The following is a 23,993-nucleotide window of genomic DNA, read 5'->3' on the forward strand; positions in this document are numbered from 1 at the left end:
ATTACTAAACAAAACGACTAAACAAACCAAAAACAAGCTCAAACCCAATTTTCCAAACCGAGAAGTGAATGTTTCTGAGGTGAGAGTTTATCCATACATGAATGCCTATGTTTGAACTTTCAGGGCCTCCCAGGTCATCATAGATATCATGTTTATCCAATCAAACATGTGTATGTTGCCTTTGAGGGTCGGGATGACTTTGAGCACCCGTCGCTGACGTCCCCCTAGGGTATGCAATGTGATGGAGGCCATCGTTAAACGCCCTCCCTGCCGTCTTTTTTTTTTAACCTGCTGCCGGCGGAGTTAATCTAGACTCGCCTCCCTCCGCCTTCACATCTCCGTGTCTGGTACTGCCTTCATGTGTTCAAAGGGGGTGTCCGCCGGGGATTAATGACGTGTTAAGGGGCAACGATGGAGGATTTCGATGCAGCTTGCAGTAAGGACAGGAGATTTGAGAACACGGGCCAGCGGTTAGCACTCACTCGAGTATGATAAGATAGTGGCGACTACCTACACACACAAGGCGTGTTAGACAGCTGATGTGTTATCATTGCATGTGTCTAGAGGATATTGTGATGGCAATATGGTTCTATAGTAAATATACCTTATGACCCCTACTGACCTTAAACACAACACAGCAACTTCCAGAATCAACTGGAGAAGTCCACATTTCGTTTTCACATCTTGACTCACTCCTTTTATTGATTTGTTTTTGTTTTAACTGGACGCACACATAGCGAACGTTAAATTCCTAACTCTCATTTTTTGAACCGCTTAATCCTCATTAGAGTCGCGGGGGGTGCTGGAGCCTATCCCAGCTGACTCCGGTCCAGAGGCAGGGGACACCCTGAATCGGTGGCCAGCCAATGCAGGGCACAAGGAGACAAACAACCATTCATGCTCACACTCATACCTAGGGGCAATTTAGAGTGTCCAATCAGCCTACCATGCATGTTTTTGGAATGTGGGAGGAAACCGGAGTACCCAGAGGAAACCCACGCAGGCCCGGGAAGAACATGCAAACTCCACACAGATAGAGATGACCTGGATTTGAACCCAGGAACCCAGAGCTGTGAGGCCAACCGGGGTGCCCAATAATAGTTACATTAAATCTAAATATTTGATATATAGGCATTTATTTGAAAATATAAAAATCCCCCAAAATAAGTCATGTTTAATTGCTCTGAATCTAATTTACCAAAATGTGCCATTTCAATTTTAAATCTAAGTTGAAATAATTTTCTTTAATTTTGTTTTTTTTTAAAGCAAATGTTCTAATCTAAATAATTTTAAGCCTCCAAAAGGGTGAATACATTCTCACTGTTCACATTTTTTTTAGATCGTTTCATGAATGATTAATTTTGTTTTCAGACTTTCTATTAACCAATGTTAACATTAGCTAGTTTCATATTTTCTTATCCGGGTTCTATTCAACATAAATACTATGTTTCTTGAGGATGGAACACCAGATTTTTAATTCAATTAATTAAAAAAGTAAAATATATTAATAACTAAACATTTTCAATATACATATATAAATTACTAAACATGATAAAGACAAATGTTTTTCTCCATTGTGTTAAAAAGGAGTGCGATATTGTAAAATGTAAAAAAAGAACACATATTACACTCAAAAATCCACACAATAATTTAATAGTCAACTACAGAGCAGCGTAAAAAAATTAAACAAAGAAAAAGGCCATTTGTTTATAAGAAAAAAACTGTAAGTGACAGGAAGTTTTTTTTAAACTTCAATAATGACATGTTTACAGTTCTTATACAATACCATAACAACGTCTTCCTCCTCTAGTTCGCTACCAGCTTGTGTAAGCCAGATCTTTAGCAGTAACGTGATCATTTTGGTTGGAACCACCAATGTGTATTTTGTGTTTGTTTTCTTTTTTCATTATAAAAAAAACAGTAGGAAAAAAGCAGACCACAATTGAGAACACAATGTTTGACGCATCAAGTCTCTCTGAGCGAGAACATGTTCATTTACATAATATATGGAGCTAATCAATGCATCCTGAACATTCTTACATGCACACACATGTCAAGTAGTCTCAGTCTCTGCATTACAAACTGTGGTCATTCAATCGCCCAGTTCAAATGGAATGGATGTCTACCACTGTCAATGGCACGTAAACACAACACCGTTCATAAAAAAAATGGTTACATTTATGCTAACATTTGTTCTTGCGTAATTTCGGGTTGCCAACCCCAAAAAATGTATTTTTTGAGCAATGCAAAATTATTGCAGAGCGATTATTTTAACAAAGTGGTTATATACAAAGTAGATGGCACTTAAAAAATAGCCCAAAAGTAACAATATGTAGCAAAATATTACTTTTCAAGCATGTTTCAGACAACTGGAGAGCAACACAGAAAACCAAAAGAGACAATGTGACGTGTGCTGTACTGCACTGTTGCCAAAATGCTCCAAAATTTTGAAATCAGTCAGCTATGACAAGCCAGTGTTGACAAAACATCTGAAAAAAATGTATATAGCAACGAAGTAATACTGTTATTCTTGATAAAATACCACTAAAAAATGAACATAAAAAAGCTGATTGCATGAAAGCTAAAGCATAATAAAAGTCAGATGGAAGATTTGAAATCAACAATTGTGTAGAAACAGGTAAAAAAAAATCATGCAACAGAAAATGGGGAAAAAAATGTTTGTCAGTGTAATCATTCACTGCCAGTTCTAACAATAACTACTTCTACCAATATTGTGATCCTGCAAAAAAAATTCATATAAAAAAAAGTCTGTAACGATCCGGTTGTAAAGAGAAGCATAAAGGCACTGATTTTTTTCATTTTTTTTCCCGCACAATTCAGTCAGTCCATTGCACGGTTGTGTTCATAAATATTGGGACACACGCAATTCTCATCATTTTAGCTTGTTCATTTCATTTTAAATCAAACGCGGAGGTGACAAAAAGATACAGACTGTTTATTGTTCAAATAGTCATGGAAGTTAACTATAAATAACAACACTTTCAATTGAGGGGACGTACAAACGCATAGAAAGATTACTAGTCAAACGTGAGGGGCACTATTTCTTGCATTTCCATACAAGATAAACACACGCACGCATTCATAAACTGATAATTCTGTGTCGGTCTTTCATCAATAAAGACATTGGCTGCCATTGACGGCGATAGATGTCCAATGCATTTTGATTTGCCAGCGATTACTCACAGGCAGCCTCTTCCAGGCAAAGTGGATTTGACTTTTTAGCCGTTAGTGACACTGTAACCTAATTATCAAGAAATCAAATGGAATGTCGGACATTCATTTCATAACATCTGCTAAGTGTGTATTGACATTCACGTACTCTGATTAGTTGAAAAAAAAGCTCAAAACAAAGGAAAAATCCTATTTGACATATTACATATGGTACAGTGTGTTGGCCACATTAAACAGTGAGCGCATACTCTATCTAGTATATGACCTCATAGACAGTGGCTTTCTTGTCTCCGGAACCCGTCACAATGTACTTGTCATCGACGGAGATGTCGCAGCTCAGCACTGAAGATGACTCTTTGGACTGCCAAGGAGAATAAAAGACAGCACATATGTCAAAGTCCTAAGCAAGACTATATTTAAGAACTAATACTATGTTTCCCATTAAACACACTACATGGAAATGTTTTATTTTTGTGTATTATTTTTTTGCTGAGTAACTTGCGTGAAGGCACAGCAAATGAAGGCTAATGCAAATCTCAATTTACCCCTTTTTTAGCTTTATTTTTATACAAGCGGGGGGCCTGGCTTTGCCGGTCCCACCTGCTTGTTTAGAACCAAAAGACAATTTTTTGCGCTATTAAAAAAAGTGAGGAAATTAAATCAATTATCTATTAGGATCCGTCAGCCATTTCTGGCCACCATAAAAAAATTCAACTCTCTACGTTGCACGGTTTGGACAAACATAGCTAGAGAATCTTAATATATACACACACACACACACACACACACACAACCATAAATCACACTTTATACGGATTTTAGGTTATAAAGACTATAAAGTGCTATTTTTTTATCCTCCTATGAATCCAGCATCTTTAAAAACAAAGAGGCTAACTCGGGGATTTGTACGAGTTAAGTAGCACATGTCATGTTGAATGAGTATGATGCATATGGCACTTTGATTATGTTCATTTGGTTGATTAAGTGATTTTTAACCAATCAACTCTTTCTGTCCAACATTCAAAAAGACATCTCTTGGGGTTACCTGGAATATGCTGGCTCCATACGGCGTTCGCCAAGCATTAAGCAAATTGTCTTTTCCCGTGCTGACGAACCACTTTCCTGTAAGTGACAGCACAGCCAATAACCATGTGACAAAAACATCAGCCAACCTGATTTGATCTTCTTCAGTTCATTTTTTCCCTCCATACAAACACAAGACTGGACTCACCACAGTGAGCAAATCGAAGTGAAAGCACACAGCTTTCATGTAGGTGGAGCTGATACTTGTCAGGTTTGGAGACGTGTAGGACCTCCACATTGCTGTTCTCCATTCCCACCGCCAGCCACTCGCCAGTTGGACAATATCCCAATGAGAAAATCTGCAATCACAGCCTTGTGCTTGCAAAAATTGTCTCGAATGTGATTTTTAGATGGATTTATTAACACAATGTACATTTCTTTTTTATGTGTACCTGTGAGGTGAAGTCATGCTGCTGCAGCTGGCGGCCTTCTCGCAGATCCCAAGAACGAACGGTGTTGTCCAGACCTCCCGTCCATAGCTTGGTCCCGTCATTGGAGATGTCTATGCAGCTCGCGCCATCTGTGTGACCCTGGAACTGCCTGAAGTATAGGGGAGAACGGGGTTGGTTGTAAAGTGGGTCTGCTTTACCATTGTGTCAAATATGAAGGGAGAGGCAAATACTGTTTCACTGTGTCACATTTCATTAAATTGTACTAATCCATTGTGACTGGACGTCAATTGGAGTAAAATCGGATCACTTGCTATGGCAGTCAATAAGTTAAGAAGTAACAAAATGATCCATAAGTAGAATGCAAACATTTATATTTCTGCATCATTCATTCATTCATCTTCCAGGCTTGCGGGGTTGCAGAAGCCTATCCCAGTGGATTTAAGGCAAAAGGCAAACAACACCCTAGACTGGTCGTCAGTCAGCTGTAGGGCACAGTATCTACATCATGTTTTATAATATTTCTACATTTATATTGACACTATCGAAACAAACCTTGCAGTGAAACAAGTAAATATCCAAAAAATCACAGCTAAAATAGCTCAATTTAGAGCATTAGGTGACCAGTTTTATTCGCTGTATAAGCTTATTTATGCAAGATACGTTGCCTAAACAATTTATTTGCAACCTTATTTTGGGTTTGCACAACTGCAAAAAGGGATTTGTGATTTTTCTCACAGCTTTGTTGAAATTGTTGAAATTGTTCATAGAATTATAATGTTGTGATATAGTACTTTTCCCCCTACTGAATACAGTTCTTGATAGAGGTGGGTGGTATGACAAATTTTTTTATCACGATTAAAAAAAAAATTCAGTCGATATCGATAATTATCATTGACAAAAATTATCGTTATCATTTTATCGCCAAACTCTAGTTCCTGGGTATTGGATCGGGACTCGGTATCGGCCGATTCTCAAAATCAGGGGACTATATGAGACTGGGACATCCTTTTTTTTATCCAGAAAATGAAAATCCATCAACATAGTAAATCCCAACAGCGTGGTGTACAGCAGTGGGCACACCAGATTTGCATACTTGGACAGCGCATAACATGTTTGCCATCACTATTTCCGACAGTGAATATCTATCGGACAAGATGTTGATGTTCAGTTCTGAACCTAATCTAATATTTTGTTAAGACCTTAATATGATTTCTTGACTGCAATGAGTTAACTTCACAATTTTGAAACCAGGAGATTTGAAATCCTACCTAACCAGTGTCTGGTTGTGAAGATCCCATACGGCGATGTTTCCGTCAGAGCAACAGGAAAAGCAGACCTTGGAGTCTGGGCTGATGGCCAAGGCGTAGCACGCAGGGGCTGACGAGGTTAATTCTGCTTTGATCCGTGGAGTAGGCGCGGCCAAGTCCCAAATTGACAAAGTGCTGGCTTCACCTCCCACGATAAGCGTCCGTCCGTCAGGGAGCAGTCGACAGGAACGGATGTAGTTGTCCCGATTCTGATGGTGCAGACGTTTCATTCTAATCTCACAGATATACAGATCTCGTATCTGTCACGAATGGGAGCATCGACGATGCGACTCACAAGGCAGTCCAGCTGGGACACAGAGGTTTTGTTGCCGGGGTGACTGATGTCCCACACCTTTACGCACCCTTTGCCGCCAGTGTAAACATGACGGGTCGGGTTGCTGATGGTGACAGCGCACACTACCTCTCCGTGGTTTAGCGTGTTGATCTGTCGTGCGTGACGCGGGATGGCTGGGCCGATCAGAGCGTCGGGAGGGAAAGGTACTGGCTGCATTTGTCCATCAGAACTCACATGAAAGGAGTAGGCACTAGAGAAAATTAAAATAAAGTTGCACATATTTTATTATATATAGTTTGATTCGAGAAAACTGAAGGAACATCATGTTCTACAATGTGAAATAGCCACAATACAACTAAAAGTGAAAATTAACTTTTCCCTTCAAAATCCTGTCGTTCACAAACAATGTTCTATATTATAGTACAGTAGTATGTCTACTTAAGAAAATGCCTACTTACAAAATATTCAGGTTTCAAAAAGCCTCCATGTGAAAATGTTGTCCCAGAATACAAAAGAAATTCAAGTTACGAAATGCAAAATTGCCCAAAAAATTAAATAACCCCCGAAATGTAAATACACTTGCTGTATCCTGTATTTTAATTAGAATTTCTCTTTGAACTTCTCTTCTCTTTAGCTAGAAGGTTGCTGCGTCTCCCTGCTCCACGTGATTGTTTTATTAAAAAAATATATACTATATATTGAAGGACAATGAAATATGACAGAAAGAGGCATGACCACACAATTATGTGTTTACTAAGGACATGGATCGGTGTGTACATATAGTAAACACAAAAAAGAAAATTTCCTATTAGCCATACTGATTTAAAGCTTTAGACCAGTGGTTCTTAATCTTGTTGGTGCAACCGAACCCCACCCGTTTTATATGCGCATTCTCCGAACCCTACTTTAGTGTAAAATAAAATGTGATTTTTTTCAAATTCTAGATATATAAATTCCTCGCAGCACTGATTGGCCAACTAATTTCACGTCATCAGGACGGAGATCGGCAAACAAGGGAAATGGGTGAATGGGTTTGAAAGCCATTCTAACAGTGTTTTTAATCAGGGAATGATCATATAATATGATTAAAATCTCAAAAAGTGAAATTTGTAGGCAACTTGCATTAAGGAAATTGTTATTTTGAGTATTCCTAAATCATTTTCTCATAAAACGAGCTGAATTAACTTGAATTATCAAGTTCGAGGACAGTACTTAAACTTCTAAGTAATCTGAACTGGAAATGTTATGTTGTTTGAATTTATGTAGCCTTAGCCTCACTCCGAATTGCGTCAAAATAACTTGCCGATTGCAAGACAGTTAGCCATTATGTTTAGCTTAAAATTGATTTTTAAATAAATTCTGAGTCCAAAACTATATTCCCAAGGCAACGCCTTAAAATTTTTAATTTAAGCCATTACCTTGATTTTTTTTGGTTTTCCATAAACACCGGAGCATTCAAGTTCAATAGCTAATTTGAAAGTTCTGCCATTTTTTACCATGCAGGCAGTGAAAATAAAGTGAATAGTAAAGAGAAAAAAAATACTGCAACTTTTTTTAATCATCATGATTTTTTTTGTGTTAATCAGCAAAACAAATTCTAATTGGAAAAAACACCAAGATTTCTTGAGAAAGCACTTTAAAAAAAGTTTCCTTTAGTCTGTTCCCCATTTAAAAAACATAAAACTAAAACATATTACCATTAAAAGTAAGTCAAGCGACATGACAAACAATTTTTTTTTTAAATTTAAATATTGGGGGTGTTGGTAACCTGTACCTAGATGAATTTGTGGATCACACACTGAATACGTAAAGGTCCACCGTACTCTATTGTGATTTGAAATTGTTTTAAAATTTTGTAGGAGACCTACGGTTTTCCACCAGGAATGCCTGATAGGTTAGGAGGAAGCCCAGGGACACGAATGTGATGGTGAGGGTCAAATCCCACCTGCAGAAGATCAAACTTCAATTAAGATGGAACATAAGCCAAATGCACATCTATTTCCATTTAAGTGAATGATCATCTTTCACTACCATTGACGGCAATAGACAGCCCAACCATTCTAGGAGCGATCATTTTGTTAGAAAATGGATGGAACATCTACCGCAATACAGTAATCCCTCGATTATCGCGTCTTCACTTATCACGAATTCACTACTTCACAATTTTTTTCCACTATTAATTTTTTTTAAAGTTCATAAAAATGTGAAAATCCACACTGAAACTCGTAAGCGGAAGCCACTCTTGCTACTAGTACTCAGCACTGAATAAAAAAAGGAAAAACAATTATGCGACCCTACTTTTTCGATTATCGCGGCCATGTCTGGTCTACATTAACCGCGATATTCGAGGGATTACTGTACTATTTTAGCGCAAAATGTGAATTTTGCTTACCACTTGTGTTCGTCCATAAGCGGCCACGGCAGCTGCAGCAACTGAGCTCATGCTATGCAAGCCGGCGTAGGGGGCACCCGCTCCGCTCAGCTCCCCATTCATTCCGAGGTGAGGTACCACTCCGAACGGACCGGGGTACGAGCACGGCAGCGCCAGTGGTGTGCGCAGACCAGGTGCTGCAAATTTTTTAACAAAATTAATTTCAAAATGAGTACGTGGTGGATTTCTATGCATCAAAAAGCATTTACCGAGTGCCTCAACTCCTGATGGCTTAGTCGGAGCTGCCCTGAGGCTGGTCGTGGTGCTGCTAGGTGTGGGCGCATCGCAGCGGGATGTGGGTGTGCTGGATTTGGAAACTGGTGTAGTTGATTTTTCATTCTTCTCCAACAAAAAGACAAAAAGAAATACACGATACCAATAATAGTGCATCGTTTCGATTTGTTCATCTGTGATGCTAAACTTACCAATGTTTAAAAGCAAGAACTACCTTGAGGAATGATCCAAAAATCAGACTACTCACTAAATTAATCTCTTTGGATTTGGATGAAGGCGTGCTGCTGGAGGAGGCGACGGAGGAGGGACTCAGGGGAGCATCTTTCTTTAGCAGGCGACTCTTGTCCAGTCCGTTCTCCTGAGGGGAGTGGGCGGGACTTCCTCTTGGGGAGGTTGGATCCTGGGGTGGTTGTTTCAGCACACTTTTTTTGCGAATTTACTACCACACAAGGTGCTAGGACTGGGCGATTAATTGATCGTGATTGTTGGTCGTGGAAAATTTAAGGTTGATTCACTGATTTAGTTGGTCAAATGAAGCACCATTGTGTCAGTCTTTGGTGATTTACTACATATAAAATAACAACAGTAGGGGTGTGACAATACATCGATCTGGAATGTGTGTTTGACATTGCAGTTGACCAGCTGGAGTGTAATGAACATCTTGTGCTTCTACTTTTTTTCTTAAATGATGTTTAGATACGTTCTGCTTACCCTCCAACGATGGTGGAGAGTTTTTAGTCTTCTTCGCTTGACTATACACCCCCCATGTACTATATGACGTTGCATCTGACCTGGAATTGCATTTTGTTGCACTTTTACTAAAAAAATAAAGAGATTGAAGAATTCCACGCCTTTTCTTTTTGTAATTGTTCAATGTCACAGTCCTAGCCTTAGATTTTTAAGTTTTCTTTTTGCCTAATCGCCCAGACCTAATCAACGATGACACAAATGTACCTCATTAGAGACATCCACTACCAAGTTGTCGTCACTCTTTTCTCCATCACTCTCCTAGAATTTTTGAAATACAGAAACAAATGTGCACATTTCCACATAGTAATTGATTGTGCTAAAAAAACAAAAAAACACTTACATAGAGTTTCGAGCTAGACTCCTTTTCATCAGTTTTTTGCTTCTTGCTGTCTGCGGCGTAATCGGTTGAACCTCGGTGCTTCTCTCCAGTTCGAAAACTGGCGGACGGTGACACGGACGAGCTCTGGTAGAAATACAATTACATTTTAGAAGCAAGTTTGCATCAAGCTCCAGCTCATTAAAAGAACATTGGCTGCCATTGACATCGATAGACGTCAATTAAGATTCCACTGGAGTCAGCTGAATAAAATGAATGGAGCAAGATGGTAGTTTTGAGAAGGTCTACTAAAAATAGAAAGCTTTCTATAGTTGCACTGGATAATGTATACAACATTAATTGCACTGTTATTTTCGCCATCACTCGGGCCTTCTCAATTGGGGTCTCGTCATGAAGCACTTCTCCCCTGCAGCTGACCAGCAGAGAGAAGGAAAATACAGCAGGACCTTTAACTCGACCTTTCCACTAATTCACGCTTGTAACCTTTCCGTTGCCCTTTGCAGTGATGCAAGTGTTGATGACAAGATTCCTGCGAGGGAGGAGCAAAGTTAGGGGCTTGATGTCAAAGTGTGCGCGCGTGTGTGTAGCAATAGTACTTGTTTACATTTTTGTGTGAACAATTTTGAGAGGTTCTGAAGGAGTGTAGGTAAATAGGCAAAACAAGCCAAACGTATTTGTACAGCACAATTCAACACAAGATAATTGTGCTTTACATTACATAAAAATGAGTACGACGGAATTAGGAATAATAACGCAAATAAAAGGATGTACAGTAAGTAATACCTCGACATACGGGTGCCCCGACATTCGAGCAATTTAAGATACGAGTAACATTTTAAGCAAATATTTATCTTGAGATACCAGACAAATTTTGATATACAAGCATACAGCAGACACGAGAGGCTGCTCATAAGAAAGTCATGGCCACTGTCTTTCCTGTCGCAACTCCCTCGTGTAATGTCTCTCTGGTCGCAACTCCCCCGCGTAATGTCTCTCTGGTCGCAACTCCCTCGTACAATCTCTCTACGAGCACTGGGCGGAGCGTTGCATTTTTTCAGCATTTTTTTTCCCGTTAGTCAGTGCGAATGGCGGAGCGATCGCTAATACGAGAGGAGTATATACTACTCTGTCTAATTTTAGTACTATTAAACCACTAGTCATTTGTTACTTTGTTAATAGATGGCGAATTAGAACAAATACAATTTTTTTTCCAATCCAATATCCTCCTTTTTATGTTTTTTCAGTGGGTTGGAACGAATTAATTTGTTTTTAGTTCATTTCAAATGGAAAACGTTCGTTTGAGTTACGAGTAAATCGACATACGAGCTCAGTCCCGGAACGCATTAAGCTCGTATCTCGAGGTACCACTGTACTTGGGGGAAAAACAGCAAACCAGTTCCAGGTGACCTAAAAGGTCTAGATTAGGAGCGCTCAATTTTTTTTGCCCCGAGATCTACTTTTCAATTAGCCAACGTCCTGTGATCTACTTTGTTGTTAGGGTTAGAAGTCCAGGGTGGGCAAAGCGGTCCTGGAGGGCCGTGCAGCTTTTTGTTCCAGACAGTTTAACTAATGGGGGTTGTGCTAAAACGAAAAGCACCTGACTGCAGTCCACTGATTGCACTTCTAACATGCCACATTTGTGGAAAGGTATCACACATGACTTACTGTAGGGGTGTTCAAACTTTTTTGCTCCAAGATCTACTTTTCAAGGAGTTAATCTTCCACGATCTATCTTTTATATATTTTATGGGCCACTGACAAACCTCAGTGTTACGGCTGTCAGCCTGGGTATACATTATGTTGTAGGTTGTGCTGTTTTTGTGTTTGGTTTTGTTCTGCAGGTGCCTTGAGCTGTGACTCCACCCCCGTGGCAGAGCCCTGCCCAGGCTAACACAGCTGTGACGACTTCCCACTCATCCCTCCTCCAATCAAGGTCCACATACTGCCCTTATTTAAACCCTCCTATTTTTCAGTTCTGGGCTCAACTGTCTGGCACACTTCCTCCAAATTGTCAAGGATCTTATCTTTCTCTTCACCGAGAGATGTCATTTTGGCCAGCAAATTTTGGATCTCTTCCATGCAGGCTCTATGTTCTGTTTCTTTCTCGAAAGCAAACCTATCTTTCTCTTCTTTCACAGTCTCAAGCTCCATTCTCAAAAATGGTATATTTTGCTTTAAATGCAACTCCTTCTCTTCACTGATTTTGACCATTTCACAGCTCTTGTTTTTCAGCTCTTCAATATCTTGTTGATGCTAATCAGAAGCAGCTCGCAACTCCATTTCCATCTTGAACAGTTGAGCATGGACTTTTTGCAGTTCGGCAGCTTTGGGTGTCTCCAACTTTTTCCTGAGATCCTTTGTGGCGTTCTTGAGCTCCTCAAGTTGTGCCTGGCTTGTCAACAGTGCTGTCTGCAGTTCCTGAGTGGCCATTTTGTATTTAGAGGCACAGTCGTTGGCGTGAACCTGGGCCTCTTCTAGCTGTTTATTCATGGACCTTGATTGGAGGAGGGATGAGTGGGAAGTCGTCACAGCTGTGTTGGCCTGGGCAGGGCTCTGCCACAGGGGTGGAGCCACAGCTCCAGGCACTTGCAGAACAAAACCAAACACTAAAACGACACAACCTACAACATAATGTATACCCAGGCTGACAGCCGTAACACTCAGCAATTATGTAATGATATAGCTCGCATTAGACTCTATCAACATGTATGGGAGCAGCAGGGAACGGGGGTGAAAATCCACTCTCCATGCACGCTAAAGCTTACTTTTGGACATGCCAAATTCATAAGAGCCTAGCTAAGGAAATCAAAAGAGGGGAGGGATCAAAATGCTATTGTCGTGCGATCTACCAATAGTACTTTGGCGATCTACCGGTAGATTGCGATCTACGTAATGAGCACCCCTGGAGATGCTTCGTATGGGTCAAAGAAATCATGCATGTATTTTAGTCCAAGGCCATTAAGTGCTTTGTAGACCAGCAGTAAGATTTTATAGCTTGCTATCCTTTGACTCACAAGAAGCCAGTGTGATGGTTTAATGACTAGTGTAATCTAGTCCAATTTCCTTATATTAGTAAGAACTCTAGCAGGGGCATTCTGCATTAGCTGTAGCTTCCTGATAGATTTATGTTAAGAACTTCAAATACGACATTGTGATAATCCAATCTACTAAACATTAATGCATGAATACGTTTTTCTATCCAACATCATCAGCCTAGAGATGGATTAATTGAGCCTTCAAGGAAAATTAATAATCAATAGGATAACGCACAACCACTTGCCAATGAGAAGTAGTCTTGAATGAGCGATCGCGGGAGCTAACAGGCTAAGGAAGGAAAAACAACAGCTCAGCTTACCAAGTATTGATTGTGGGTAATGAAGTTTTATTCTGAGAAAGGGTGCCATTGGCTATCGGTGTTGTGTGCACGAGTATACTTCATTACCCAGAAAGCCCTCTTTTTGCCCGCGCATACGTGTTGTGCGTTTTCTGGTCCATGTGTAAGAGAAACTCGTGAGAAGAAACCGTTCAGTGCTCGTAGATATCTGTTATACACGAAAGAGATGCGGCAAAAAAGACAGTGCGCTACAATGATAAACAGCCTCCCATGTCATGGCCACCTGGCTTTCTCGCATCTCGAAATTTTTCTCGTATCTAGAGCTAATTATTTGCTCGAAATTTTCCTCGTATCTCGAGCATCTCGTAGTTAGAGCTGCTCGTATGTAGAGGTACCACTGTATATGAAAAAATATCGTTTCCTTATAAAACCTGGTGGGTGCTGCTTATAGGTGGTCGAACCTTTAGACCAAAAATGACATCATCAAATCACGGCAGCTGTACACAAGAATTTGTAACTTTATTTAATTGAGCACCAAACACTCCCTGCAGTTCCTGTCCAGCCAACATGCAGCGTAATGTGCCGTCTCCACCCACGTTAGCGTTATCTGCGTACGAGGTGCGAACACCGAGGACATTAAGCCACAGAGACTCAGGCATTTCAGACACACTGTGCCCAGTGGACTGTTGCCAAGGCAACTGGAGACCGCTGACAAGGGGCTTATTGGTTTCATGAAGTGACTGTTGGCCGCCGTGTCAAAGAGCATCTCTAAGTGTGCATGTGTGTGTTCACTCCCCCACAGGGCGCTAATGAAAGGCATTCATCATCTTGCTCTTCCTATTTTTGCGACTGATTCCAGAAGACCTCACGCACGCACGCATTCGCTAATCGCTGCCATCACAGCGCCCGCAGCTGGGAGTAACATATTAAGCATTCTTGTCTCCACCACACCAGTCAACATGCAGCCTTGCGAAGCGTACGCGCCTGTGTCGTGCTCAGGCGGCCGGAATAAAGAAATGCTAATCTGCTCATTGAGTATTCAACAAACCAAACATTTGCCTTGGGAAATGACTGAGCTTGAGGGACTAATTGCTACAAGTTGTAACGTTAGTTGTGAAGCTTTTTTCCTTCACCAACCATGCTGCTGCTCTTTTTTTTAGCACATCTCAAAGAGAAACGAAAACGTTAGACGTGCTTTAAAATTGATCATATAACAGATACGTCAGAAATGAATGATAATCTGAATTAATACATTTTAAAACAGGTGTCAAATTTGTATTTGTCACATCCTAGTTATGGTTTTTGTTCAGAGGACCATTTTCTACCACTATTAATCAATTAATTGCTAACTAATAGATTAAAAAAAGAACACCTACTTTTATAGAAGAATTCTTTAGAAACATTATTTAGCTAAAAATGATCAATTTGTAGTCCTTTAACACCAAATATTGTCTTCTTAATTTTTTCTATTTTGTTTTATTTATTTATTTTATCAAAAAAGGGGGAAAACAGTAAATAATGTTTCTTTTATTACAGTAAAATAAGAAAAACTGCACATATGCTTTATTTTTATACTTTTTAAAATGCTGAATTAGTTCATTTTAATTCTACGTATTTATTTTAATGTAGTAGTTATTGTTCATTGAAATAAAAGAAAAAGGAAAAAAACAAAATATTTTTTAATTATAAAAACACCAAATACAGTAAAGATTTTCTATATTTTAGTTAGTTTTTTATTATGTTTATTTGTTTGAATTAAAAATAGTTAGTAAATATGCTCTGATTTCTGTCGTCATCAATCTTTCATTGGTCCCTATAGAAATCTCATCTCATTTTCTGAACCGCTTTATCCTCATTTGGGTCGCAGGGGGTGCTGGAGCCTATCCCAGCTGACTACAGGCCAGAGGCGGGGGATACCCTGAATCGGTGGCCCGCCGTTCGCAGGGCACGACAAGACGGCCAACCATGCACACACACCCATATCTAGGGGTAATTTAGAGTGTCCAATCACCCTACCATGCATGTTTTTGGAATGTGGGAGGAAACCGGAGTACCCGGAGGAAACCCAGACAGGCTCGGGGAGAACATGCAAACTCCACACAGGTGGATTGGCCTGGATTTGAACCCAGGACTCCTGAGCTGTGAGGCCGACTTCTAACCACTCGCTCCACCGGGCTGACCACTATAGAAATTACAATAGAATTTAAATTTAATGAGAAAAAACATTAAGTTGATACACACAATTTACTTTTCACATAGCAGGCTAGAGCTGGACCCCAGGCCATGAGTTTGAAACCTGTGATTTGTGGCCATAGAAATAAACTTGACTCAATTTGACCTAACTTTTTCTCTGCCTTGTTGTAATATAATCATAATTTCCTCTTCGCAAGGCCAGCAAGAATCATTAATTCATTCACTGATGAAATAACCGCTGCCAGTTCAAATGAGTTGGACGTCTATCGCCGTCACTGCCAGACCTCCTAGTCTGTCACCTTTAATGGTGGCCAATAATGTATTTGTGTTGATGAAAAAGCAGTGCATGAAAGTTGCTTGATAAAACGAAAGGCTTACCTTCACTGAATCTCTCTCTGAGAAAGTAGACAGCCATTAAAAGAGAAAGAAAACATTCCAAATGAGCGTCATCCAAAGTATTCACATCACGCTAATGTGACAAACACAGATACATACAGCTAATTGCCTGGATTTATGAGACTGACTGTTCCAAGAAGATTATTTCATTGAACATAAGGTAAGCCTACAGCAAATTGTGTTTCTTTGAAGGAAAGGCAGCTCATTGAAATTCAACAGGTATAAAAACCAAAATAGTTTTATGTGAGATTTACCTCTGGGGTGTTCTTCGGCACTGTCTGGGTGTTTCCTCTCATCTTTGAGGGGCATCTGATGGCCGAGGGCCGACGACAGCGCCAGCAGGCTAGCGCCAGGGGGAAGGGGGGGATGAAGGCCCGCGGGGTGCGGTGTGAGCGGCACAGGGATGGCGTGGCCGTGGGAGAGGTGTTGAGCTTGAAGCTGCTGTTGCTGCTGCTGAAGCGTAAAAACAGTTATGTGGAGAGCCGTTTGAACATTTATTCCCTATCTGCGATATCCAGTTTCAGGTATGACTGTGTTCTGTGCCCAAAAGGCAGTTTTACAAAACAGAAAGAACTTGAAGAATGACTGCACATTACAATATATTGATTACACTACAAGTTAGAAACTTTCCAAAGGCATTGCCTCCCTTTTGCAATTGTACTAGTGGTACTTTTGGCCAAATAGTACACAATTAAACCTAACGAGGGCAGCCCGGTGGGGCAAGTGGTTAGTACGTCGGCCTCACAGCTCTGAGGTCCTGGGTTCAAGCCCAGGTCGGTCCACCTGTGTGGAGTTTACATGTTCTCCCCGGGCCTGTGTGGGTTTCCTCTGGGTACTCCAGTTTCCTCCCACATTCCAAAAACATGCATGGTAGGCTGATTGGACACTCTAAATAGCCCCTAGGTATGGGTGTGAATGTGCATGGTTGTCCGTCTCCTTGTGCACTGCAATTGGCTGGCCACCGATTTTTCTATTTTCACAACCTAAGCAATATTCGGCTGCACTTTCCAACATGGGAACGACTAGAACATATATCGACTTTCCATTTAGTCACTGTGTGTGCTCATTTTTTGTAGCAGCTAGATGGCCTCAATACTCTCTTTCCTGGAATTCAGTCAGATACCTGTTTAGTGACAGTTCCTATTTGCTTTACACTGGTTCAAACTGTTCACTAAAAGGTATTAAGATGCACAAAAAGAAAGACTTAACATAGTAGTTCTCCAAAAAATTATACACCAATTTCCTTAAATCTCATGAATCTCTTTGTGAAACAAAATACAGACGCTCCCCTACTTACGAACATACGACTTACGAACAACGGTACATACGAACATGTCTGCAAATTGCGTTTATGTCGAAAAATGTTCGTAAGTTCGATTTTGTATTTTTTCCCTGTAGTGCTTCTTTCCGCCGCTAAATCGACGCCTGGCGCTGTGAGAGCTCAGCTCACCCAGCATCTACCTTCTTCTGTCCAATGCGGAAGTGCGTGAACATATCTCCAGTGCGCAAAAACCTTTTTCATTTGTATCATTAAATATCTCGTGCATCTATTATTCAATATGGTTGGTAAAAAGCGAAAGGCTTCTATTGAGGGAGATGCAAGGAAGAGGCAAGCCATTTCATTTGAAATGAGTGGCAATAATAACGAAGCTTGATGCGCGTTGCACGGGCATACAACTTGAATCGTTCGACCGTCAGTACCATTTATAAACATAAAGATCGAGCAGCAGGACCCAAATATTGAACGTTGCACAAAGTTTGCAAATCAATTGAATGATGCCATACAGTGCTACCGCATCATTTATGATGAAAAAAAGAAGAAAACTGCAATCGTCATTAGATAGCTTCTTTCGGTCAGTTTCTAGTAAATCTCTCTCTCTAATGTATGTATGCAGTACTGTATGTATTCTCTCCATTTTATTAAATGTTTTTTCAGTACAAACCAATGCGTGTTACTTATACAAGCCTTAAACATACAAATGCACTTATATAAACCTTCAATATACTTATATAGGCCTTAAACATAAATTATAATACAAAATATAGCACTGAATCAACTTACAAACAAATTCAACTTATGAACAATCGCTCGGAACCTAACTCGTTCGTAAGTAGGGGAGCGTCTGTACTATAGGATTTTAACTTTTGGTAAAGAAAATTAGAATTAAAAGTAGTTTGGAGAGTTTTTTTTTTAAAGAACTAATGCATTAAGTCATTCATTTTCTGAACCGCTTATCCTCACAAGGGTTGCGGGAGGTGCTGGAGCCTATTTCAGCTAACTACGGGCACAAGGCAGGGGACACCCTGAATCAGTGGTCAGCCAATGGCAGGGCACAAGGAGACAGACGATCATTCATGCTCACACTCACTCATACCTAGGTGCAGTTTTCACCCTTAATGAGGCAAACATACTTAATGCAAGAAACTGTTTCCCAACATTCTTCTCATATAATGCATACATTTAAAAAAAGATTAGAACCAACCCCAATGATAGCATTCAGTTCAGCCATGGTGACCTGCTTGGCTCTTTCCACTGCTTGCACTACTTGTTGCTGATGCTGAAACAAAACAAACAGTGTGGGGCATCATGTCATGGAAGAAATTACTAGGTTTTATACAATTTTATGACTTCATTAGGAGTTAAATAGCCTTTAGAAAAAGTTGAATTCTATAAGCAAAACAACTGACAGACATAGAAGACTTAAGAACCAATTAGTAAGACATCAGGAACCTATTGTTTGGATAACTTTCAGAATACTTCAACATGAAGAAAACCAAGTAGAGACGTGAAGAAACATGAAGTAAACTCTAGAAAAGTCATCCCAAGTGTAGAAAGGTAGAGAAGGTCGGCGAGCAAAAGTGAAACATTCATCAAGGACCATCACTGGAAACTAGGTCAAAGATGAAAGAGCCTATCAGAGCTGGAAATGAGCAAGTTTGCAGGGCTGAAGTAGAAGTGAAGCACTGAGGCTGCCCGACAAGCTTCAATTCTGCCAAATAACACCTAAAGTCGCTTTTAATTGTAGTTTATTGCAGACTACAGCTGCATAATTGACTTGTTTGTTCATCCAAAACACATTACGCCCACTTTGGCAACATCATACTTCACGAACAACAAATTAAGGCCTTGTTAGCAGTGTGATGGGAATGGTGCTGCACATTCAAAAGCCAATAGTGAATTATGCTCTGTCAAAGAGGTTATACACATTATTAACATTGTGGGTGTACATGAAATCAAAATACTTAATAATACTAGTTATTTATATATTTAAGTGGGGCAAAGTATTTAAAACACTTCTCAGTATGATCTATGGCTATGGAGGGACGATATGTATTTGGTCTGTGTGCAAGATAACTAAATGACAACAAAATGTGATTATTATTTCAGTAGCATAACTTTTTATTAAATATGAAATGGAAGAGGTGATTTTCTTGAGGTCCGAATAGGGAGGTTGTGATTACTCAAAAATGAATAAAAAGATTCCTATCAAACTTGCAGGATGTTTGTAATAATAAAACGCAAGAGGCGCTTACAATTTGACGTAATGCAGCCAAAGATCATAGAGGTCAGAAGTGGAATTTCAAGAGTGTAGCAAGGAATATTATCAAATTTTCAGGATGTTTGTAATGTGAAACGGAAGAGGCTATTGCATTTTGGGATAATTACATCACAGGTAAGAAAAGGAATTTCGTGCTAATTTGTTATAAATAGGGCGGCCCGGTGGCGCGAGTAGTTCCAGGGTACATCCTCCTGTGTGGAGTTTGTGTGTTCTTCCCGGGCCTGCGTGGGTTTCCTCGGGGTACTCCGGTTTCCTCCCTCATTCCAAAAACATGAATGGTAGGCTGATTGGACACGCTAAAATTTCCCCTGGGTATGGGTGTGAGTGTGCATGGTTGTTCGTCTCCTTGTGCCCGGAAATCGGCTGGCCACTGATTCAGAATACTTCTGGCGCAGAGACAGCTGGGATTGGCTCCAGCACCCCCGCGACCCTAATGAGGATAACGCGGTTCAGAAAGAGATGAGATTCATTATAAATACTGCAGTGTTTTGAATTTGACTACTTAAGAATAAGATGGTACTACCTGAGTTTATTGCTAGTTGTAAACTACAATAATAATTATACTAATACACCTAGTCAGTCACTTCCATGTAATTCGGGCTTCCACAATGAATCATTTGATCGCTGCTAACACTCAATTCAAATGGATGGGACGCCTATCGCCGTCAATGGAAGCTTTTCAGTTAATATGATTGTGTTACATTCCACATTCGCAAGCGTCAAGCGTAGCTGTGAATCCAAACAAAACAGCAAAAGCCTCTTTCCTTCGGCTGCCTCCATCCTCTGCGGGCCTCGGGGCTGTGCAGCAAGCAGCAGCACCGCTGTCTAATGCCATTATTTCTAATCCACTTTAAATCCTCCTAATCCAGGGCTAATCTGAAGGAGAGTTCTGGAGTACATACTCGCTCCTTACTGCCATTCCCACCACTCCGCTAACACACACGGACAGGCAACCACTTTTACCTCCTCCAGAGGAAGGATTTATCTGCTAAACACACACATACACAGAAGCATTCCATAGTAAACATTACTATTAAAACAGCGTGCACATTTGCTGAGCAAATCACGTACATAGTCTTTCCTGCATATGTTAGTGGGAGACATTTAATAGGTTGAAGCATATCTGCCTATCCTGAGCAGTGGGGGGGGATAAACCAGGGATAATCTGTTTGTGTGAGTGTGTGGCGAACATGTGAGCGTGAATGTGCGTCCATCCATGCCCGGCGCATCCCGTTTTCCTCCACCCACCTCACTTTGCCTCTTCTTTAACTTAGCAGTAGAGACAGGCCATTTTTTTCTTACCTCTTGAGAAAGGAAGGGGATGACTTGGGCGCAGATTGCATTCAGCCGTTTGACAATCTCCGCCTGGAAAACAGAGAAGTGGGCACATAATCTCAAACGACTGATAGGGACAACTACTAAGTACAGCCCACAAATACCAGCCAATTCAAGGTGATAAATAGTCACATAAACTAGCGGCAAAGCCTGGATGGCAAGTTGAAGCGGTATTAAAATAGGATTTATTCCATGTATATGAAAGCTTTTATGTTAGTGAAAGAAATTCATGATAGACAGCTTTTTAAGATAATCAACATGTATGGTTCACTGCAACAAATGAGTTTTTGAGGCGATTAATCACTGATTATTTTTTAGATTAGTCGACTGCTAAAATCATGTCCTATTTACTATTCTATTATTCTGGGATTTATATTTTAAATGTCCATGGGAATAAAAGACAAAGCATTGAGCAAAGTGGACAATAAATACCATGCAAAAGTGCCACCTTATCACTATTTTACAAAGTAAAAAAAAGATGCTTCAGATACCTACTTTTGATTAATATATTATATAACAATAATAATATAATATATTAAAATAAAGAAAGAAAGAAATGAGAGATTTACTAATAAGGGTCTTTATAAAAACAGGATTTTTAAGACAATGTACCTAAACAATAGGTAGATTGACAACCAAACGAATGGTCGATTACCGTAATTTTCATTCTGTAAGCCAGTACCCTCACCCCCGACACTTAGAATGCTACAGCTTTTTGTCTAACGTGGCATAATTATGTATTTTTACAGGCTAATGATCTGCATGTCCTTTGGTGTAATTATCCCATAATTCAATAGCCTTTAGTATAGTGTGGCCTCTATATGAACAATTTCTATTTAGTGGCTGCATCTTTTAATTATGTGTTCTTTATAGTCTAAATATTACAGTAATCTGATCATCAATTTGTAAATCAATCGTGACACATTTTAGCTCGTTCATAATTGCTGCCACATCTCTCAGTAAAAATGGATTGAATGTCTAATGCCATCAATAACAACCAACACGTTTGTGTTGTTCCTTCTGATCGTACATCACAGAAAATGAGAAACATCTGAGTGTGAACGAGCCCAAAACCCAATGATGAAAGGAAAAGTTCAATGCAATTTAAATGCAAGGGGGCTTAAATCTAACCTTAACCTACTCGATTTATGTCTGTGACCTTGACGGAGGTGAAGTTGCAGTTGAAGTTGGTATCAGTGCTAACACAAGCCGCCACAGGCCATGAGAGTGGACACACACATAAACACACAAGCACACACAAACACACACACACACACCTATGCGCACATACGTACCTCCCCAAGCTACTCTGTATTCATCAGATGTTTTGACTGAACCCAAGGGTTGGCTTTTAAAGATTATAAAGCACCCCAACCCCTACCAGGTGGGTTTTTTTAACAGGAAATTGCCTGATCCACCATCCCAGAGGAAGTGCTAGAAGTGCAATTTAAACCCAGCAAGCATGCAAACAAGAAAAGAGGCAGAAGACAGCAACCCGCATGCAATAAAACATCCCTCGTTCACTGGAATGATTCCTGTACGAATTTGTACAAATGACGACATTGCGCCACATCAAAAAGTATTTCCTTTTCTATATCGCATACCTCAAAGCAGTATTAAGACAATTTTGTGGAACTTCAAGAGCGTAAATTGGAAAACAGTGGTCAGGTTTGCTCCGCCAGTATATTAGAAAAACAATCAGTAGCCGAGGCAAGAGAGCCATGCCAATGTTAAAAGTAAAAAAAAAATTCTATGGTCGCCCCAATTCCATCCTAAATTCGGCCGGATTTGTTTTTTTCAGATGGTCGTATTAACATAGAAAATATCATCACTCTCCCATCCTTGATCTTTTTTTTTAAAACAAGTTATATCAATAAAGTAGTAGCTTGCTTCTTCTACTTCTCTGTCTATGTAGAATTCTCTGCGCAAAGCCACACACATATTGAGCACACATCGACAGCAGTACAATTGGCTTTATTAATTTTGAGATATTTTAAGAACTCAAAGTGATAACACAAAATAAATAGTCTAGTCTTAACATTAAAGTAACATATAATGTTCTATTCTATGCTACGTGTATGTTATATTAGCTATTATGTTATCAAATCTATTTATTCATGTATTTATTTATTAACCCACTTATTACCTATCTAGTTATGTCTAAAATGCCTTTCCTATTTCTGCATCCTCACCCCCTTGCTACTGTGACAACGAAATTTCCCGAATACGGGATGAATAAAGTTATCCAATCCAATCCAATGGCGGAACAATGACATCAACAGCACTGTTTCGGTAGATACTCCAACTCAGTGGACTAAAAATTGGATTGTCTTAAAATAAACGTGATCAGGACATCCCTAAAATGTACATGTCTTTAAACCCAGCTGTAATCCAATAGGATTTTTTTTTTACCTCAGGGTGACTGTCAGCTAAACTACATTGGCCTTTTGGGAATAACATGAAAGCAGCATCTCACTGTCAACCACTTATCGCAGTGCATGTCGCTTGAAAGCGTTAAAAAAAACGGTAACGACTTCCCACCTTAACAGCTCACATCCCATAAATGAAACCAGGCAGCTGCCGGGAGTCGTACTGGGTCAGAGCGAAGATCAAATGTCCACCTCCCCGTGGAGCTTTGTAAGCATCACATCAGCACCACTTTTCAACACCAGCTAATACACCTAATGGAGCCTTCTTTATAAAGGCTGCATTCCCTTGGGACCCACTGACTGAGTGACAGCATATTAGTGTGGTTGTTTGTGTAAAGACAGTATCTGGCAAGCAGGGAAATATTTTTGGGAAAAATGCACTGATTGGAAGCAACCACTGACGACAATAGATGCCTTTCAATTTCAACATATACCGTGTTATTTGGAGGAGTTGTTAGTTCTCTGGAGTAAAATCCCCCTTAGTTCTTTTAGGCTGCTTTCACACTAGCGCCCTTTGAGCTGTTTTAATCTGATCTAATCCCTTAAATTGTTGTGTGGTGATTTTACTCAAGCATAAACAGTAACTCGGGTGCCAAACAAATAAACTATCCCGAGACCGTGGCTCCTAGGTGGTCTGGTATGGTATAAAACAAATTCTTTTATGGAATGAAATCAATCCAACAAAGCTCTTTAGAAATGAGCAAACTGGTTCAGTATTTTTTTCT

At 40.0% G+C, this 23,993-nt stretch overlaps 1 protein-coding gene across 7 annotated transcripts in view; it reads right to left on the reverse strand.

The window, feature by feature from the left end:
• Positions 1 to 1,637: 1,637 nt before the first annotated feature.
• Positions 1,638 to 23,993, reverse strand: part of LOC144074253 (transducin-like enhancer protein 4) — a 32,129-nt gene continuing 9,773 nt past the window's right edge. For 4 of the 7 annotated variants that reach the window (XM_077600568.1, XM_077600565.1, XM_077600567.1 and 1 more), the window contains exons 6-20: positions 20,807 to 20,869; positions 18,428 to 18,502; positions 16,199 to 16,397; positions 15,927 to 15,943; positions 10,025 to 10,147; positions 9,889 to 9,942; positions 9,182 to 9,334; positions 8,662 to 9,039; positions 8,138 to 8,214; positions 6,270 to 6,519; positions 5,936 to 6,183; positions 4,668 to 4,815; positions 4,424 to 4,574; positions 4,238 to 4,314; positions 1,638 to 3,553 (exon numbers count right to left, since the gene is read on the reverse strand). In XM_077600568.1, the coding sequence (XP_077456694.1) occupies positions 3,446 to 3,553; positions 4,238 to 4,314; positions 4,424 to 4,574; positions 4,668 to 4,815; positions 5,936 to 6,183; positions 6,270 to 6,519; positions 8,138 to 8,214; positions 8,662 to 9,039; positions 9,182 to 9,334; positions 9,889 to 9,942; positions 10,025 to 10,147; positions 15,927 to 15,943; positions 16,199 to 16,397; positions 18,428 to 18,502; positions 20,807 to 20,869 (2,121 nt within the window). In that variant the 3' untranslated portion in view covers positions 1,638 to 3,445. The remainder of the gene's footprint in view (positions 3,554 to 4,237; positions 4,315 to 4,423; positions 4,575 to 4,667; positions 4,816 to 5,935; positions 6,184 to 6,269; positions 6,520 to 8,137; positions 8,215 to 8,661; positions 9,040 to 9,181; positions 9,335 to 9,888; positions 9,943 to 10,024; positions 10,148 to 15,926; positions 15,944 to 16,198; positions 16,398 to 18,427; positions 18,503 to 20,806; positions 20,870 to 23,993) is intronic. The other 3 variants (XM_077600569.1, XM_077600566.1, XM_077600570.1) reach the window with 3 other exon arrangements.

The sequence above is a fragment of the Stigmatopora argus genome, chromosome 5, assembly GCF_051989625.1.
Source record: "Stigmatopora argus isolate UIUO_Sarg chromosome 5, RoL_Sarg_1.0, whole genome shotgun sequence".
Lineage (NCBI taxonomy): Eukaryota > Metazoa > Chordata > Actinopteri > Syngnathiformes > Syngnathidae > Stigmatopora > Stigmatopora argus.